A 20,262-nucleotide genomic window follows, 5' to 3' on the forward strand; every position below is an offset into this window, starting at 1 on the left:
CAGCTCCACATGGGGAAGGCCCCTCACTGTGTCCCAGGAAGCCCACCGGTCCAGCCGGGTCTGCCCCTTACCTTTGACCGAGGCCAGGTAGGTCCGGAGGTCCTTCTGCAGGCGGGTGCCCTCGGTCTACAAAGAGAGAGAAGGGGGGGCCTGGAGCACAGCCCACACCTGCCCCCTGCCCCCTGTGGACGCCTGCCACGGATGGGCTGTCCACTGCAAAGCATCAGGGGCCTATGGAGACCAGATAGGAAAACACCCCAGGTTTGGGTTACGGCGGCTACTGCCTCTCTGGCCACAGACACACACTGAGCTTCCACCTTGGGAGCCCCGTTCCTGAAGGGACATTCAGCTTCTCTCCTAGGCACTATCCTCAGCCCTGGAAGGAAAGCAGCAAGACAGGGACCCTCCACCCTGAACAACACACTGGAGCACAGCCCGTGGGTATGACAGGACCGGCGGCTGGCAAGCCTGCCCTCGGGCAACCATGAGCTAGGGGACCGACAAGCATGGGAAGATGATGGGGGTACAGGGACCACCCAGCCCTGGTCCTGAAAGCCTGGGTTCTGCCTGAGGCCAGCTGGCTCCCAGAGCATCCCACCAGAGATGAGGGGCCTGGGGCAGGCCTTTACAGGGTCAGGAAGTTTCTGATGGACAGAGGATGACCCAGTGGGGAGAGGAGAGATCCAGAAGGGGAGGCCTTTGACAGGAGTGCAGAGAAGGGTGGGGTCATGTCCAGGCCTCTCAGGACACTGGCCCTGTTGAGAGGGAAGATGCAGGGGAAAGGAAAGAGGGGGGAGTGGCCCAGGGAGTGAAGCCCTCAGAGCTAGGAGGGCAGCCCCAGGGGCTCCCTGGAGCAGGAGGGCCAGTAGAGAGGTGAAACCGCAGACGCAGCCTCAACTCCCTTTGGCATCAGCAGGAGGCAGGAGCGGGAAAGCTGAGCTCCAGGTGTGAGGACGGGTGAGCTGGTTGAGGCCAGCAAGCAGAGTCTGAGACTCCTGCGAGGGAGATGCTGAAGTTTCCAGAAGCCGTGTGGAATGCAGGAGAAAGCACACACAGGCTGTGGAGCTGTGGAGACCCAGATCTGTGCCTTACTAGACACATGCGTGTTCAGGCACTTCAGTCGTGTCCAACTCTGGGTGACCCCATGGACTGTAGCCCGCCAGGCTCCTCTGTCAGTGGAATTCTCCAGGCAAGAACAGTAGAGTGGGCTGCCATTTCCTTCTACACACTAGACATGGAACCCTAAGAAAGTTACTGAACCCCTCAGAGCCTCGTCTCCTCATCTGTCAGCCAGGTCAAACGACCGTGGCCTGGGAGACCACAAGCAAGGTGCATGGAGCACCTGGCCCATCGCAGGTGCTCGGGAACGTGGCTGCAGGGAGCCGGAAATGGCTTCACTGCGGCCATGAAGAGCAGCCTCGGGAGGTGGGCTCTACCCTGGGCAGCACGATGGATGGGGAGGGGGACACAAGCGAGCCGGCCTCTGGAGCGCCGTGAATGGCTGAGCCTGGGGCTGACCTCCCGGAGTCCCCGCCAGCCCACACCTCAGTGACATCTTGTGTGGAAGTCCTGCTCTCTGAGGGAGGCTTAAACAGACCATGGCAGCAAGCCGTAGTCCCAGGAGACCTGCGCCCCTACAGAGCTCCACCTGCCAGCCTGGAGCTCCTGCCTGAGACAAAAGTGGTCTCCACCCTTGCTGGTCAAACAACGCCCCTGCCGAGAGCAGGCCAGGACGCGGGCCCCAGGCACGGGCTCACCTAGCACCCTCAAATCTCCGCTGTCCCCCCGCAAACAGGGCCCCTCCTGGCCAGAGTCCTCTCATCATGCCCCGAAGTCCTCAGAGCTGGGGCAATAGCTCCTCACTGGGGCCAGAACGTCCCACACACAGCCTCTCAACACCACTGTCACCACCTGAGGAAGAGGAAGCTGAGAGGTTCCGAGACTTGCCAGGATCACACTGGCACAGGGAGAGCTGGTGAGAACCTCCATGGCCTGGGCATGTGGGCCCCAGTTTGCTGAATCAGTCATGACAGGGCCAGGAACACAGGCAGCTGCCTGTTCCTTACGATGAACACAGCCGTGTGACCGCAGACACCACAGAGAGAGGGCTGCAGGGCGTCACACTAAACACGGAAACCCTCTCCAAAACTCCTTCAGTCCCCACGGAGTGTAAAACCCTGGCCATGGAGGAATCTTCTGAACATCCAAGTTCAAGGTGCGCTGATTAGAGTAGGAAACCAAAGGCCAACCCACAAGCACTCAAACCTCTCTGGAAGCCCATCAGGGATCACGCGTGTGGACCAAAGACTGGGGCAAGGGGAAGGGTCTACCCCACTCCCGATGTAGCCTCCCCAGTCTGAACAATTAAGTGCTGTGGTTGTAGAGATGAGGATTTAAGTGTACCTATGATGCGATGCTCTTGTATTCATCTGAGGTCAGAATCTTCCAGACCCAGCTTCTCTTCCCACCAAGCCTCATCAGCTTGCTCCCCTCCCCACTGTCCCCCAGCATCTGTCTGCAAGGCACCCAGAGGAAGGGGTCACTCACAGGGCGGGTTGCTGGGCTTGCCCAGGCTTCAGGCTGTACCAGGGCCCCTTGTGCTTCCCAAACAAGGCCACGCTGTGAGCAGGCACACTGGGCACAGATGTGCAAGGGCTGCCTGGAGCCCTGCCTCCCCTGTGCCAACTGCAGCTGGTCCCCAATGTCAATGTTACCCCCGGGGGCCCCCAGCCAGCTGCTTCCTCAGGCGGCCCTGGCGGCAGGCTACCCTCCACCCTGGCTCTGAGAAACATCTCTTTGGAGGTCCCTGGGGTCTAACATATGCCTTGCAAAGCAGCTGGGGGAAGTAGAAAGTTCTGAAGTCACTGCCCTCAGCCTGCTCTTCTGGCAGCCCAGGACTAACACCAGGTGTGGCTCCACAAACTGGCCAGCAGGCACCCCACATCCTCCCATACCTCCCTCCAAAGGCTAGCCCCCAACTCCCTGACATCAGCCCCCATCTTCCCAGGGAAGCCAGGAGGCAGGGAAGTGCTCCCTGCATGGACCCCTCTGGCTCCAGCTGGACTCCTGAGCCTCTGTGGTAAGTGCCAGAGGATCACCACGTGATAGCCGGGGATGCCCACTTGGAGGAGAGCCCTGGGTGGGCCCTGGAGAATGAGAAGGAACCAGACCTGCCCCATCTCACTGACAAATAGCAACTCTGAGCCCTGGGGAGCCAGGTCCAGGCGGTCCCCTAGGAGGAAGAAGCTGGGCCATCTGGAGGACCCAGAATGGCTCCCAAGGATCTGAGCTGGATTTAAAGCACTTGGGCGGGTGAGAGTGAGTGAGCCCTCCAAGGCTTCACAGAAAGGACAGGGCCAGGGAGGCCAGACCTAAAGTTGAGTAGGCCCAGAGGGGCTATGCAAACTGGGTCCCTGTGAAAGGAGGCAACGGCAAGGCAACTCACCCTCTCTCCTAGGGCCCACCCCCAGTGGAAGGGATGGGAGACTCGTGTCCTTGAAGCCCAAACTCGCTGCCATCCCTGGCCCTGACTAGCGCTGGCCCACTAGGCTGGACGTTCCCAGATGAACAGGACTCCCCATGCTCAAGCTTCACCTCACCTTTCCCAGGGCTCCCCAAGCCCTGCAGCTTTCTGAATTCACTTCCCTGAGAAGAGTGATCCTCACTTAGTAACCCTTTCTAAATCCTGAACCCCACCCCCAGGCCCCAGTCACCCCCACATACCAATCAAATCCAGAACTGTCCAGTTGCCCTAACTCCTAAGGGAGGGTTACCCTGAACCTCAAACGAGACCTCATATTTGCCCACTCATGCTTCTACCCTCGGCCCCTGAGAAGCTGACCACACCACCCAATCTGCAGGCAGACAGAGCACCAGCTCAAATGACCACCCATATCCACAGCCAGGGAGCCAAAAGCACCGGCTATCTTTAGCCCTAGCTTCACTCCCCAGCCGCTCTGGGCAAGGATCAGTGACTGCTTGCCAAGAACCAGGGATCCAGAGGGGACTTCAGTGTTCTTCTTCAAGCCTCCACTTTGAAGGTGAGCAAACTGAGGCCCAAGGGGCAAGCGGTCACCCAGAGCCAAACAAGCAGTCTCTGCTACCGGCTTTGAAACACCTCTCATTACTGGCCTCAGGGGACAAGCAGCCATGGGGGCGCCCAACCCTGCTCTGAGGAGCCCCTCAGCGGAGCATCTCTGGCAGGTGAGGGTGACCTGGCCCTGGGCCCCCTCCCAGAATGCTTCCCTACGCTCTCCCAGAATGCACACTTGCCCTATCCCAGCATGCCCTCTGATCCTCTCCCAGCATGCTCCCCAGTCTTCCTACCATCATGCTCCCCAACCTTCTACCAGCATGCTCCTCAACCTTCTACCACCATGTCCCCCGGCCCTCTCCCAGCATGCTCCCCGGCCTTCTCCCAGCATGCTCCCCGGCCCTCTCCCAGCATGCTCCCCGGCCCTCTCCCAGCATCCTCCCTGGCCTTCTCCCAGCATGCTCCCCGGCCCTCTCCCAGCATGCTCCCTGGCCCTCTCCCAGCATGCTCCCTGGCCTTCTCCCAGCATGCTCCCTGGCCTTCTCCCAGCATGCTCCCTGGCCCCCTCCCAGCATGCTCCCCAGTCTTATACCACCATGTTCCCTGGCCCTCTTCCAGCATGCTCCCCAGCCCTCTCCCAGCATGCTCCCCAGTCTTATACCACCATGTTCCCCGGCCCTCTCCCAGCATGCTCCCCGGCCTTCTCCCAGCATGCTCCCTGGCCCTCTTCCAGCTGCTCCCAGCCACGGGCCAGTGGGTTGTCAGAGTTTTTCAAAGGAGGCCCCTTCTCCCAGGGATTCCCTTCCAGTCACAGAAGCATTGGTGGGTATCTTCTGTGCTTTCTGAGGCCTCGGATGTGGACCAGAAGTAGGAAGAGGCCTGGTCCCTCCCAGCCCCCAGTCTAGGCCCACCAGCCCCTTTCCTAGCAAAGTTTAGATCCTGACCTCACTGCCAACACCCATGCCCATTCCTGTGGCCTCTTCTGGCCTCCATTCCTGTCTGTCACTCACTGGGACTGGTGTGCAGAAGCCACAGAGCCATGGCCCAGCTCTCTGTCCCTGCTTCCTTGGCCTTTCCCAGGGAGGCAAGAATCACCAGAGTCATTTCACTCCCAACTTCTACTGTCTTCAGATACAGTCACCAAAGTGTCTTATTCTAGACTTAGCAGATCTGAGAGGGGAATGTCTCAGTTACAACTCAGTCAGGGTATTTAGAGCCCTTTGGGGTCAAGACGTCCTCCCTTGGATATAACCACTGCCCCCAGACTGTCCACATAATTAAGGCCCTTCTGTCACCAGCCCTTGGTCTATAAAAAGAAATGCTAAGGATGCCTTTTAACTCACTTGCAGTTTTTAGAACCAGAGAAGTATGGGTCTGTCCACTCCCAAAGCTGGATGGCCTTGGGCAGATTACCCAATTTCTCTAAGCCTCAACTGCTTCATCTATGAAACGGAAACAGCGATACCAGTTGCCTTACAGGGGTATCGGAGGAATCCACAAGCCATCTACAAATGGCCTGGCCTGGAGCCCACCACTCAGCCAGGCACAGTCGACACTCAGAGGGTGCCTAATCAAACCCAGTCTGCTCCGCTCCCGTATTAAACCTTGCAGATACCACTCTCCTCACAAGACACTTCTAGAGAGCCCACTTGCCTTGACATTCACGGCTGCCCAGAATCTGGCCATGATCTAACACTAGCTCCCACTCCCACCCCACCCCACCTTACCTAAAGTAAACCCCCACAGTGCTCCCCTTCCCCTAATCCATACCCAGCGCCAGTGCCCCCTCCTCCAAGAAGTCTTCCATGACTCACCAGCCCACATTGATCCCCTTCTCAAGCTCCTCTACTCCACAAATTCAGCTCCTGACATTTTCCACCTGGCAGCCACAGTTCCATTTTCACAAGCTCTCCAAGGCCAAGGGCCATCCATACTCACCAGCTGCTTGTTGAAATTCTGGACACACTGTTCAAACTGCTCATCCTTCGTCTCATCCGCCTTCCCCAGTTTCTGAAGGACCTTCCAAGGCAGAGGGAGAAGGGAAGAATGTTACACTGAGAAGGAAAGTGGCCAAACCAAGAGTACCAGGTCACCAATACCACAGAGCCCTCTCCACCCCGGCGGGGTTCTACAGGCCCTCTGGTAGTCCCAGTGGCCTGGGCTCGGTGATCCTGGCCAGGATCACCGAGCCCAGGCCACTGGGACCACCAGAGGGCCTGTGGTTGCTGTGACCCCCAAGGGCAGGACTGAGATCTCTCCCTCCTCTTCTCAGGGCTCACCCATCTGTCAAGAGGAGGAGCTTAGGACAGGCTTGCTGTAGTGGCGGAAACCAGGAGTAAGAGGGGTTGCGTGTCCTTCCCAGCTGATATCACTCTGCAGCCCTGGATGCTACACCCTAACCTGGCAACTGAAAAGTGAGCCAAACACCAGGGGGCCGGCAGGGGTGGCCCCACCTCCCCACACGACTCCATTTCCTGGGCCCACTGCTCACGAACCCCAGAGGGAGGGGCAGGGAGGTAATCAGTCCAGGACCAGGAGGGAGGGAGGGCTGGCGGAGGGTCAGGCTCTTGCTGTCACTAGGAGTCAGCTTCCAATCTGCCTAGATTTCCAGTTGAGACTCCTTCTAGCCCGTATCTAGACGCCCTCCCACCCCTGGCACTTACACTGGCATACACACATTCACGCACACAGAAGCACCCAAGAACACGTACACACGGGCTCACGGACACACACCCTATTCCTGACATCTCAGAGGCTGACCCTCCCCTCAGAGAGTCATAGCTGTCCCTTCTTGGCGGTGTCAAAGAGAGGACGTGGCAGGCACAGGTGGTGAGATGGGTGGGTGAAGGCAGAGAGAGAGACCCAAAGTCTGGAGAGGGAGAAAGCTCTAGAAAAAGAAGGAATTGGATCAGGAGTCTGAAAGCCCTAAGTAAAAGGGCTGGCCCACCAGGTACTCCCAGACTCCCAACTCCCAGCTCCTCCTGCCTCCAACTCCAGAGTTCTCTATGGTCAGGGAGAGAGAGAGAGTTCAAGAAGCAAGGATGGGTGAGGGCCATAGGGGAAGAGCAGAGGAAAATAAGAGATGGGGTACAGATTAGGCAGAGAGAGGGTGGGATGTGGAGGGAGAGAGGGAGGCAGGGACTCCCCTCCACTGGCCTGGGCAGGCACCTCCATGGGAAGCAGAAAGAACATGGAGATGAAGGCCCACAGAGAGTGACCAAAACCCAATGAGAATAAGAAGGAAGCAGGTGGCTCTGGGTAAGGGTGGCACGTGGAGGAGAAAAGCAGGTGAGTCCCCAGCAGGGATGAGCTCAGATGGGGTTGGAACACTAGGTCAGGGTCCTAGACCGAGGGATGCCCAGTCTCAGAACAGAGCCTGGACCCTCCGGAACCCTGACTGACCCTAGGACAGCCTGCACTGCCCTGCTCCCCCTCCCTCACCTGCCCAGGAGCCACGGTGGAGCCAGTCAGCCCTCTGACCCTCTCTCTCATCATGTAATGAATTCGGCCATCTCTTGCCAGGCACTTGCTCTGTGCCCTGGGCATCTCTGCTGGGGCAGCAGATCAATCAGACATGGGTCCAGTCCCAAGACAGAGGGAAGTACATGAGACTGTGGGAGATCAGGATGGAGATCCTATCCAGCCTGTGTAATCAAGGAAAACTTCTGGGACGAGTGGCAGCTCAGACTGAGAGGAGAGCTGGCAGCAGGAGGACCAGAAAGATGAGGTCCATTACTAGGGAATTTCAAGACGCTCCAGGTGACTAGAGGTCACAGAGGATGGAGAGGAAAGGTGGCGGGGAGTGGTGCACACTGGGGAGCCGCCCCCAGTAACTCTGTCAGGACACTGTCCAGCAGGCAAGGGCAACTGGATGCCAAGTGCTGACATTGAACTGAGGAGAAAGTAAAACCAAACCCCCGCGAGCAAGAAAACGGGCACTTCCCTCAATCCAGGCTCCCCCTCCGCTTGGCAGCCACATCCAGCTGGCCCCATGGGAAAAGGGTGGAGCTCCGGGGGTACCTGGCCCACTTGACACTGAGCGCGGGCAGGTGGCTCACCCCCATCTATGCCAAGGAGAGAAATGGACCACCAGGTGGGAAAGAAAGAACATCCAAAAGTCAGCACAGTCCACCGGAGCAAACCAGAGGCTCCTAGGAAGCAGGACCAGAGCCTGGCCGGTGCTCAGGCAGGAGGAATGGAGGTGACACTATCTACCCACTGCCTCTACTTCTCCCTTCGGAGATGCACTTGATCAGTGGAGCTGCCAGTCCCTCCCCGCCATCAGGGATCCTGAGCAGGCCAAGGCCCCAGGTGTCCACACCTGGCTCCAGGCATCAAACACAGCTGTGTGGTTCACCAATGAGACCTTCAGGCCTCGAGAAAGGCCAACCATGGTGACATCCCAGGCAGTGAGAAGACCCTGAGAAAAGGGACTCTTACTGTCTCTCTGAATCTCAAGCACCTTGTCAATAAATAAAGAGAACATTAGCACCCACCTTAAGGCTCATGTGAAACACGTCTCCATATCTAGCCCCTAACAGGTACTCACGTATAGGGCTTTCAGAGCTGTCTTTACACAGCTGAGGGCTGGGCCTGACATGAACCCACCCTCCTAGTCCAGACGGATGGCATCCCAAGATGCCAGACAGAAGGCAAGTACACACACTCTGTATTCAAATACACAGGCAGGCATGTGCACACAGCCAGCTCCTATTCATCCTTCAAAACCCTGCTCAGGCGACACCTCCTCTGTGAAGCTGTCCTCTCCTCCTCCCCCGCCTACACCACCTCTCCTCCTCCTCCTCTGTGAAACTGTCCTCTCCCTCCTCCCCCGCCTCCACCACTTAGGGCCTGGGACCAGCTCTCCTCATTGCCTGGGGGTCTGCCTCTGGCCCCAACCAAGCCTGCACAGCCTGAGGTCGAGGGCAGTGTCCAGCCTTCCTGCGTCCCCAGCTCACTAACAGGGCAGAGCACAGGGTCGACACACAACACATTCTCATCTGAGCTGTGAACTTTGAGGTCAGAGTCACGACCTCAAACAAAGCAGCCCATCTCTCAGTTTCCTGTTACATAAAATGAGAGGGTCTGTATGGAGAATACTTGGCCTGACACGCAGAGAGCTCACCATGAAGGTAGCCGTTAGGATCAGGGGGTTAGAACTGGCATTCACCTGAATCTGAGGTCTGGTCCAGTGGGTCCCACTGGACCCTGCAGGGTGCCGCAGAGGGGCATGACCAATGTGGCTCTGCGTGACCTCCAGCCAGCTGCTCACCTCGCCTCTGACACCTCAGCGCCCGCCTGTGACGCGGGAGTGACAAGGGTGCCCTGGCGCGTGAAGGGGCGGGCTCACCCAGTGCGCGTGTTTGGGCCTCGGCCTTGTCTCCCCTCGCTGTACCTGCCTCGCTTTACAGAAGGAGAAGGAGGGCACACACCCTGGGGCCCTATCCTCGGGGGCAGCTCCCAGTGTGGCTATGGGGGAGAAGCAAGTTGGGCACCGCCGCCCCCAGGACAGGGACCGGGACAAAACTTGGTGCGGTGAGACCCCCAGCACCGATGGCTGCGTGCTTCCCACCCTCCAGAGCCAGGCTCCTGCTGCAGCCCGGATGCTGGGGGAGAGGTCTTTCCCACCGGCCCTTGGGGCACCCAGACCACACCCTATCCTGCCCTGCCACCGAACAGCTGCTGAGCCCTGCCCGACCAGTCCCCACGCTCAGAGACTCCAGGGCAGCTCTGTCCAGCTGCCACCAATGCCCTCACCAGGAGACACACACATGCTCAGAGGCCTCTCCACACCAAGAGGGGAGCCCTGGCCGCGGGCCTGGGGGACACAGATGCAACACTCAGTTCGTGGGGCCACCCTGCCTGGAGTTCAGCCAGCCACTGCGAGCAGCAGGTGGGCTCTGGGTGTCAGGAGGGGCCGGTCGCCAGGGCTCAGGGGATGCATGACGACTGAGCCAGGGTTTGGAGAACGAGCTGGAGTTAGGTGAGGAGGGGGCCTGGAGACAGTCCGGCTTCCCGATCCCTGAATGAAGCTATGGAGATCCGTGGTGGGGGGCCCCAGACACTCCTTTGTCACACTAAGCTCGCGTGTCTCCCTTGTAATCAACAAAAGGGAAGCTTTCTGACAATGTGACAGAGGACAGGTCACAGCCCCCCCCACACCAAGGTGGGAGCTGCTCAGCCCAAGCCCAGCGGAGTCCAGGAAGCCTCATGGGTGGCCCTGCTCCTCTCACCACATCCTCATGCAGCCAAGGACGAGAGGGGCTAAAAACCTCGGTACGACCGATCCCCAGCAGGGCCGAGTGAGGCGAGCTGGTGGCAGAATGAACCTCCTCCTGACAACATCTGCGAGTCAGCCTGTCAGAGCCCAGGCTGTGACTCCGGGCTGGGGGCCCTCCCCTCCTCCTCCGGGCCCTCCCCGGGGCGGGAGGCCCGCAGGACACGGCTGAGCACCTCTGAGTGCCAGGGCCCAAGGACAGCTTCCTGCGCGCCCCTCCCCAGCCTCTCTCACAGTCCAGAGGCCCCGGTTGCGGGGTCTTCCCAGGCACGCTCCTCTGCTCCTGGCCAGCCAGTGAGCCGGGGGGCCAGGCCACCCGTGGTGACGGCCTCCACACAGCTGTGCCGCGCACCCGGCCACCAAACCCAGAAAGGGCGCCTGGGCCAGTGTCATTGGAGACAGGAGCAAGTCATCACTCACGGCTCCCCCAGCACAGCACCTTACAGACCCCACGCAGCCTCTACCTTCGTGCGACAGGCGGCAGGCAAACCAGGACTCCTAGGGCCTCACACTCAGGAGCAGGCACAGGGCTTTTCCCAAGCTCCAGGCTGGAAGAAGGGCACCAAACTGGAGGCGGGGGCGCCTGGCAGACCTCGTCCTCTCCACGCCGCCCCAGCGGGGCCAGCAAGGGCAGGGAGCGCGCGCACAGGCCCTCACCCCCGGGCTGCCCCAGGAGCCTTCTTGGACCCCTCCTTCCCCCAGAGCATGGCCAGCCCCTACCTGTGTGGGAACACACGCCCACATCTGAGCATGTGGCACAAGGCAAGAATAAGCACTTTCTAGGAGCCAAGGTTGGGGAGAAGAGCTGAGCCCGGGGGCCCAGGAGGGAAGCCCTGGTCCCCAGACTCTGGGCCAGAAAGGAACAACTCTTCCAGCGACCAGTAGAGATGAAGGACCACCCCCCACCCGGGGCATCCCCAGCACCCCCGTCCACACTCTCTCTCACACACACAGACAGCTCCCCTGGCACCCACCACCCGGTGGCCGAGACCCCAGCGGGCCTTCACCTTCCTCATCATCTCCCGGCACTCCAAGGCCACGGCCTCAGTCGAGGTTGGTCACAGAGTGAGCTGCGCCCGGGCGGCTGGGCGTCACTCTCGTACTTCCTCCTCCCCCGCTGACAGCAGAGCCTGCGGTCAGGGGACCACAGAGACAGGATGCACACCCTCACAGGCTCCCAGAGCCTCCCAGGTGGGCAGGGGCACACAGACAGACAGACAGACTGGGGGGCAGGAGGAAGGCTGGCCTTCCCCACGGGTCCCACAGCTGGGATCCACTTGGAGGGAGACACCGCCAGAGGCAAGCGGGGGCCATCAGAATTGGGCCAAAGGCCACCTGGTGACGGGAGCTGTCCCCTCCCCTGGTAGACGTGCCAGGGTAGGGTACTCCGCCCTGACTGCCCAGGCCTCAGGGTCTCTGGCTCACCCCCTGACATCTGAGGGGTCCCCCTGTCTCCTGCCCACTTGCTCGACCCTCCCGCCCACACACAGACTATCAGCCGTGCCCGAAAGCTATGCTCACAGCTGGCCTCACGGTCCTCCTGCCCAGGCGGTGCCCAGGCACCTGGCCCCTGTGCTGGACACTCGGTCCCACACTCCTCCCAACTTCCCGATAACCCAGGAGCCAAGTGGGCAGGGCCTCAGCAGAGCCAGGAGAGAGTGGGGAGAGGTGAGCCCCAGCCCACCAGGCCCTGCCACATTGCTTAGGCCATCTCCCCAACTTCTAGTCTGAAATATAAACCCGATAAACCACAGAAGTTGAAAGAATAGTACGATAGACTGCCATCTGTCCTTCCCTCAGCTCACCAATTGTCACCATGAGGCCACCTTTACTTTCTCTCTCTCTATTTAAATAGTTTGGTTCGTTTGTTTATGTTAGCCCAACCCCTGGAAAGGAGTTGCAGACATCATGACCCTTTAACTCAGTCCTTCACCCCTAACTACTTTGGCACATTTCCAAAGAATAAGAATATTCTCCTAAACCCCCGTAATACCAGAGAACACCCAGTGTTTACTCTTAACTTATTACTATTATCCAACACATGTCCATATGCAAACATGCCTCGGTGTCCCCCACATCTCCCTTATGTTTGGGCTATTTGTTTTTTGATCTGGGATTCAAATGTGGTTCACACACTGCTTTTTCAATTGAAACATAGTTGATTCAATCCTAAAGGAAATCAATCTTGAAAATTCATTTGAAAGACTGATGCTGAAGCTGTAGCCCCAATACTTTGGCGATCTGTTTCGAAGAGCTGACTCATTACAAAAGACTCTGATGATGGGAGAGATTGAAAGCAGGAGGAGAAGGAAACGACAGAGGACAAGATGGTTGGATGGCACCACCGATTCAATGCACAGGAGCTTGAGTAAGCTCTAGGAGATGGTGAAGGACAGGGAGCCTGGAGTGCTGCAGTCCATGGGGTTGCAAAGAGTCGGACACAACTGAGCTACTGAACAAGAATAGGTGATTTACAAAGTTGTGTTCGTTTCTGCTCTACAGTAAAGTGATTCAGTTATATATATATATATATATATCATATATATATATATATCATATCATATATATATGATTCAGTACACACACACACACACTCCTTTTCATATTCTTTTCCATTATGGTTTATCACCATATTGTGTAGAGTTCCTTGTGCTATACATGCATGCAGGCTTCGTCTCTTCAGCCATGTCTGACTCTGTGAGACCCTATCCACGGGATTCTCCAGGCAAGAATACTGGAGTGAGTTGCCATGTCCTTCTCCAGGCAGTCTTCCCAACCCAGGGATAAACGTGCATCTTTTGTGGCTCCTGCCTTACAGGCAGATTCTTTACCCACTGAGCCACCATCCACTGAGGGATGGCCCCCCGGTATACAGTAGGATCTTATTGTTTACTTATTCTATATATAGTGGTTGGTCTGCTAATCCCGAACTCCCGGTGGATCCCTCCCTCACGCCCCCTCACCCTTGGAAGCCACAAGTTCGTTCTCTGAGTTTGTGTCTGTTTCATAGATGGGTTCATTTGTGGATATTTCAAATCCCATATAAGTGATGTCACATGGTATTTATCTTTCTCTTTCTGACCTACTTCACTTAGTATACACATTGCATTGGGTTGTCGTGTCTCCTGTCTCCTTTAATCCAGAATATTTCCCCACACCTATTCACGGTACATATTTGTTTCTCTTTCATTGTATTGACATTTTTTATTGGACCATAGTTGATTTGCAGTGTTGTTAGTTTCGGGTGTACAAAGTGATTCAGTTGTAAGATATATATATATATTCTTCCTCAGATTCTTTTCCCTTAGAGTTTATTACAAAATATTGAGTATCGTTCCCTGTGCCAAACAGACATTTTTTTAAGCATGCAAACCAGTTCCGTGGGGCATGACCTACACTCTAGGTTCGTCTGCTCACTTCCTTGTGACTGAGTGCAGGTTAAACATTGTTTTGGCAAGCATACCACAGAGGCAACGTGTCCTTCAACAGCATCACCTCGGGGCATCTCCTGCTTCTGACGCTGAGCTTGACCACACGCACACCTTGGGCAGTGTTCACCAGACCTCTGCTAAGGTGACTTTTCTCTAGGTAATTAGTCATCTGAGGGCCGATACATCATCCCTGCATAAATGTTTACAGTCAATAACTTTTTACCTGATGCCTTTATGTCCATTTAATACTCTACTACTCAAAGTGGGGTCCATGAACCAACAGCATCACAGCCCTTTGGTAATCTGGTAGAAATGCAGAATTTCAGGCTCCGCCCTGGAACTGCTGGATTTGACAATGCATTTTAACAAGACCCCTTATGCCCTGTGTGCAAATGAAAGTCTGAGAAGCTCTGCATCTCTCATCTTTGCCGGAACTAACTGCTATCGAGGGCTTCTACCCTCCTCCATATTACCTGGTGCTCTATACAGATCATGTCCTTGTAGGGACATCATTACGGACTCATTTTGCATTCAGTGTTTTATAGTCTATTACTATCATTATTCTTTTTGATGTTCAAACTGTCCTAAACTTGGCCAGTGGGAGCCTGAGGACGTGTCTCCACTAGTCTTTGAGCACGTCCTTGTTTCCTGACACTGAGAGATGCTCCAGGCTCAGGGGGATGTGTCCCTGCCCTGGACCTAGAATCAGCCGTTTCTCAAAGAAGCTCAGGTTCCCTTTAAGGAGAGATGTGTTCACTGCTTCTGGGCATCCTACTCCTAGTCCTTTCTTGCCATTTTTATGCCTGGCCTCCTCTAAGTTCTCACCCCTACTTTAGAGATGAGAAAAGGAAGGAATTTGGCCACAGCTCGACCCCAGGAGAGTCTGGTAGCCTTGTGGTCGCCGAGCAAGTGTGGCTCAGATCTCATCCGCTGTGGCGAGTGGGCTGGACTCAGGGCCCTAGCAGCTGCCCGCCGGGTCCGTCACTGTGTCACGGTTGAAGCCACACCACCCACTGACTGGCCCTTGGGGATGCAGAGGCGCCTCTGGCCCAGCGACTGGCCTGGCTGACTCTGTCTGGGCATTAAGCTGCAGTCTGGGCCCCTGGACCTCTTCCTCCAGCAGGCCTTGGCACCCCTCTTTTGAGTGAAGAGACTGTGGACAGGCCAGGACTGGACCCAGGGCTCCTGACTCCGGGGTCCTTTTCACTGAATGCCACTCTTGGGGTACGGCTCTTGCCGGCAGCCTGGCTAGTGACTGCACCAGGGGGCAGTTTCATCTTGTCATCCAGCAAGGAAAACTCTGCCTCTCCCTCTGAGGGCCCATGAGCTCACTCACACGGACATGTTGGACATCCCTGCCACCAGAGTCACAGTACTTATGCCCAAGACTGGTGATCTACTGGCCAGGGTAACACAGTTCACAGCCTGGGAGCTGTCGCTGTGCCCCGGTGTTGAGAGGGGACCGGGCAGAAAGGGGCTAGATTGAGGGGCCTGGCCTCCCTGACCCAGTTGTGAATGACAGTGGGGGGAAGCAGCTCAGGCTTCTTCTGCCTGGGAGCAGAGCCCAGAACACACAACTTCCAGAAGACACAGCAAGAGGCCTGGCCGATAAGACTCCTCAGCCCTCCTGCGGTGCCAGACTCAGCCTGTCGACTTCCCAAAGGGGCAATGACTTTTTAAGAAAGATAAATGTTAAAATGCTGGCCTTGGGCAAAAGCCAGGAACAGCATTCCACCCCCAGGAGGCAAGAATGTCCCCCCACGTGGGCTCATCTGCACCCACACATGTCCACACGCTGGTGCTCACCGGCCTGTCTGCACAGACACTCACACACGCTCCCTGACACGGCTCCTGCCCACGACCATTCGGTCGACTCCAGGCACAGTGGGAAGGTGGCAGGAACCATCCAGAAGCCACAGAGCCAGGCGAGAAGCTGAGTGGAAGAATCCAGAATGCAGAAGGGAGCTGGAGAGAGAACCAGAGAGCCACAGGCTCCCAGGGGACCTGCCGGGCTCCAGGCCCGGGAAGGGCCAGCTCGGCAAGAGCATCTCAGAGGAGACAGGGACCTTTCGACTCAGATCCCTCTCCCTAATCCAGTACACGCAAGGCCGTCCCCAAGAGAGAGACCCCTCCCCAATTCCTCTGCACCCCTGTCCCTGGATCTCCAGCTTCCCAGGCTGGTGGCTAGAAGGCGGTGACCATCATCCTGCCTTCCTCTTGGGGAAGTGCTCTGAGCTCAGCTCACACTCTTGAGGGGACCTCTCACCATGGGATGTCACCTCTCAGCCACCCACCTGCCAGGGAAAGCTCCCCTTGGGCTGCAGCTGCCCCTCCTTCAAAGCTCCACAAAAAAATCACACCGCAAAGCACAACCCTAGGGAGCTTGCGCCAAGGATTCACCTTGAGGGGGCTCAGCACCCGTGACACTTCCTTACAGTGGGCTCATATCACCAGGACATCCAAAGGTGTGACTTTGGGTCCTATTTCATAGATGAAAAAACAGGTTCAGAGAGATCACTCAGCTAAAGAGCGGCAGAACAAAGACCCCAAGCTGGCTGGATTTCAAAGCCCAGACCCAACTGATGATTCTTTTTGTTTTGCCAGGGGTACACCTCGCAGTTTGTGGTGTCTTAGTTCCCTAATCAGGGATCGAACCCAGGCCCTCAGAGTGGTGACTGTGCTAACCACGGGAGTGCCAGGGAATTCCCTCAACTTTTGATTCTTAAATGGGGATACAGAGCCGGCTGGGGATGACAGGCAGCATGTCTGCCCACTCCAAAAATTCCTGTCCCACCTGCGTTCCAAAGATTTAACTGGTGAAGAAACCACTTTTGTGCCATAAGCAACAAAGACTGTGTATCAGAATGCAAAGTTTGCAAGGATTTTTGCAATGAAATATAAAACCAAAAGAAATGTTTCCAAGTCCCACCCACCCTGAATCTCCAAGGCCTCACCCCACAGTAACCTTTTTTTTTTTTTTTCCCACAAGTCCTCGGGTTCTGGAAGTCACTGTCACCTGACACCAGTCCACAGAGATTCATCATCCTTTCCCGTGGGCCCCTGGTTAAGAACGGCTGACCTACTGAGGAAGCCAAAGGGCCTTTCTTGGGAGCCTGTCACTCTAAAATTATCTCCTTCCCCTTTTAGTGATTTTCCCTTTCCTTTTGAAATACTGGTGAGAGTAAAAAGTGATGTTTGGTTTTCTTTTTTTACGTCCTTAACTGGTACATAAACACTTGGCTGCCATCTATGTCCGTCCCACAACAATGCCTTGCAATACAACTGTCTGGTCAAAACCAGCCTCTCCCAGCCTCCCAGCCAGGCCCCTGGGAAAGGTAGGGACTGGGGGCAGGGTGGGGAGTCTCCATAGCACACCCACTGCTAGTGGAAGGGAAGGGCTCTGACCCCAGGTAGGAAGTTTCCAGATGATTCCAGCTGAGAAACCCTGCCCTTCTCTCCTTTCTCCCCACTCCCCCTCCCAGGAAGCCTGAAATTCCAACCTGTTCAGCAGATAAGCCAGTGGCCAGCAGCCACAGCAGGGCCACCCAGACCCCAGCGGAAGCTAGGGTGGGCTGCGGTGGGTGGGGGAGGCTGGAATGGCCTAAAACAGAGGCAGGGGAGCAGAGGTGGCAGGGGCCACAGTGGGGGTGCGGAAGGGTTGGGAGTTCTGGGAGGGGGGCTGGGCTGGACCAGTGGGGTGAGGTGGCACCCACAAAGCAGAAGTAGTCGCTAATCCACAGGCATTCCAAGAGGCTGCCAAGCATTCTCTAAGAGCAGGAGGTGTTCAGATGAGGAAACTTGAGGCCTAACATCCCTGGTCCCGGATCTAGAATCTGAACACGGCCATCGGTTCCCAAACCCAGTGGTGCAAAGGAGCCCCCTTCCATGCATGGGAGCCTGGGGAGGGGGGATCAGGCCACAAGGGGTGCCCTAGAGCCCCAAGGGGGTGCAGGAGGGGGCCCAGGCTTGGTCGTGACTGGCTTCCTCCTCTCAGGGACCACCCATCAGGCTGAGTTTATTCCTGGATGTCAACAAACCCAGAACCTCCAGGAGAGGCCTCTATGAGGATAGGCAGGCTTCTGGAAGGGCCAGGGCCACCCAGAGGGGAAAGCCACCTCCTTCAGCACTCAGGCACCACCCAGCCATCCAGACCCCACTCTTCCAGTCTTCACCCCACCAGACCCACACTCCAGGGGAACAAAGGAACTTTGCACCAACTTCTCAGGCTGGGCCCAAGCTGCCCCCTCCTCACTGCCCCCTTGCCCCCCACCATCCCCCATGGTTTTGACCCTCACAGCTGGGCAAGGGGGGCGGGGAAGTAGAGTCCCTGCCCCTGGGCTCTGGGACTTGGCCCCTAGGCCCCGAGGGCTGAGACTGGAGCTGAAGCTGGTGGTCTGCGACACCCTCCCCCGGCTGCCCGGCTGTGTTCTACAGCGAGCAGAGCAAGGTCTCTGCCCTGGAGGGTTCGGTGCTCCAAGGGACGCGTGTCCAGTGGCAAAAACAAAAACACCGCAGGGCACAGAAAGAGTGGGGCCAGGAAAGTGACCTCTGTGACCTGATGACGGAGAGAGAGCACGCCAGGCGGGGGCACAGCACGTGCAAAGGCCCTGGGGTGGGAAGAGCGAGGCTAGTGTGTGAAAGAGGACAGGAGGGTGGGCGGAGGAGGAAGATGCCCTGCAACACAGGAGTTGAGGCCTTTGCATGAGTCCTCAAGCAATCCCCTCAATAACTTCACAAAGGAAGTACTACTATTACCCCACTTTGCAGATGTGGAAACTGAGGCACTGCCTTAAGAACTCCACAGGGTCACACAGTCAGTGAGCCTGGCTCCAAAGGATGTAACCACTGTATGAACTGCCTTGGCAGCCAGGCAGGGCCATGGGGCTTTGAGACTCCAGCAGGGAGGAGGAAGTCTGGAGAGCTGTGATCTGACTCGCAGTTAAGTCCCAGGCTGCTGCTATGTGCGGACAGACTACAGAGCAGGTTGGAGCAAGGAGCCCACTTAGGTGACTGTGATGACCCAGGTGAGGCAATAGTGGTTTATGGCCGGGACAGGAAATGGTGAGGAGGGGTCAAGGACAGGGTGACGGGGAGAAGAGTGAGGGTGACCCCAGGTGTGAGCAACAAGAAGAAAGGCACCTGAATCACCCGAGTTGGGAACGCCTGGGGGTCACTGTGAGCTTGATGTCCACAGATGTTGGGGAGGGAGGTTGGGGTCAGCCAGGACGTGGGGACAGGCAGCCCGCAGGCCCACCACTGGGCTCCTGAGGCTCCCCCTCCTCACCCACTGCCCCTCAGTGGCTCCCACCCCAGCAACCAGCTCAGGGTGGTGATCCGCTCCATGTCTGACCTGGATGGTGACTAAGAAGAAGGAGGAAAGGAGGGCCCTCTGGACCCACTCTGATGGGGAGAGTCGAAGGGGGAGCAGGAGACATGAGCAGGCCCAGGCTGTGTACCCCTGGGCAAGCAATTTCATCTTTCGGAGCCCTGAGTCCCATCGGGAAAACTGAGCCAAGACCTCTCCCTCAAGGAAGTGTGAGGATGAGCTCGGGCTGTGTAGGTTAGCGGGTCTAACACAGAGCAGGGGCTGGCCTCCCCCGCACCCGCCGTCCCTTGACCCCTGTTGACCTAGGATTCTGCCCATCCAAGTCAGTACACTCTCCCTAACCCCCGTCCCACCCCAGCCCAGCCCACACATGCCTTTCCAGGCTGGTGCCTGGTGCCCCGAGCGCCTGCTCCCCATGACTCACCCAGGCTTACATAGGAGACAGCCTGCCCCACCATGCCCCACCTCCCTCGGTAGACTCCCCCTGCCGGCTCTGCAGAGACTGCCAGCAGCCCCACCACCATTACAGCAGCTGGAAGTTCTGGCCTCTGATGCCCCGCAGCAGCCGCCATGCGTGGCCCTGGGGTGCCTTGATCCCTAACCTCCCAGCACTGAGCCCAGGACACAGCCCACTCTACAGAGGGGCCGGGAGGGCTCCCAGACGGGGTGCCCCGGATGGGAGCACCACAAGTCCACCCGCTGGCCCCTTGAGGAGGGGCTGGCTGTGGCTGGCTGAGGACACCGCAGCCCTGCCCTCGGCCCAGCCCTCCAGGCCACCTGTTCAGAGATGTCAGCACCACCCCCCCACCCCCCAGAGCCACCACCCGCCCACCTGTCCCCTCCATGCAAGTGTGGGTGCTATTCTCAGCCCCAGGCAGGCGCCGGGACGCCGGCCATCAGCAGAGGGGTGGAATCCGCCCCTCTTGCCCGGCCACCTCCCACCAGCCCCTCATCAGCTGCTTCCTGGGCTGGGTGAGGGGACAGCCCTTGTGGAGCAGCAGCAAGCAGGAGCCCACCCCCAGCTCAACAGAGCATGGAGCCAGAGCCCGGGTAGGAGGTGAAGGGCCTGCCTCCACGCACCAGCCTGGGGCCGAGTCTGACCCAGGAGGGACCATGCGCACCCCCACAATATTCATTAAGAAATCTCTCCCCTACTGGTGCCAGGCCAAGTCACCTCCCTCATATCACCTCCTCC

The 20,262-nt window shown here is 57.5% G+C and overlaps 1 protein-coding gene across 11 annotated transcripts in view; it reads right to left on the reverse strand.

The window, feature by feature from the left end:
- Positions 1-20,262, reverse strand: part of BIN1 (bridging integrator 1) — a 55,387-nt gene that overhangs the window by 20,802 nt on the left and 14,323 nt on the right. For all 11 annotated transcript variants that reach the window (XM_065931958.1, XM_065931948.1, XM_065931952.1 and 8 more), the window contains exons 2-3: positions 5,972-6,052; positions 72-126 (exon numbers count right to left, since the gene is read on the reverse strand). In XM_065931958.1, coding sequence (XP_065788030.1) covers positions 72-126; positions 5,972-6,052 — 136 coding nt within the window. The remainder of the gene's footprint in view (positions 1-71; positions 127-5,971; positions 6,053-20,262) is intronic.

The sequence above is a fragment of the Muntiacus reevesi genome, chromosome 3 (genome assembly GCF_963930625.1).
Source record: "Muntiacus reevesi chromosome 3, mMunRee1.1, whole genome shotgun sequence".
NCBI lineage: Eukaryota > Metazoa > Chordata > Mammalia > Artiodactyla > Cervidae > Muntiacus > Muntiacus reevesi.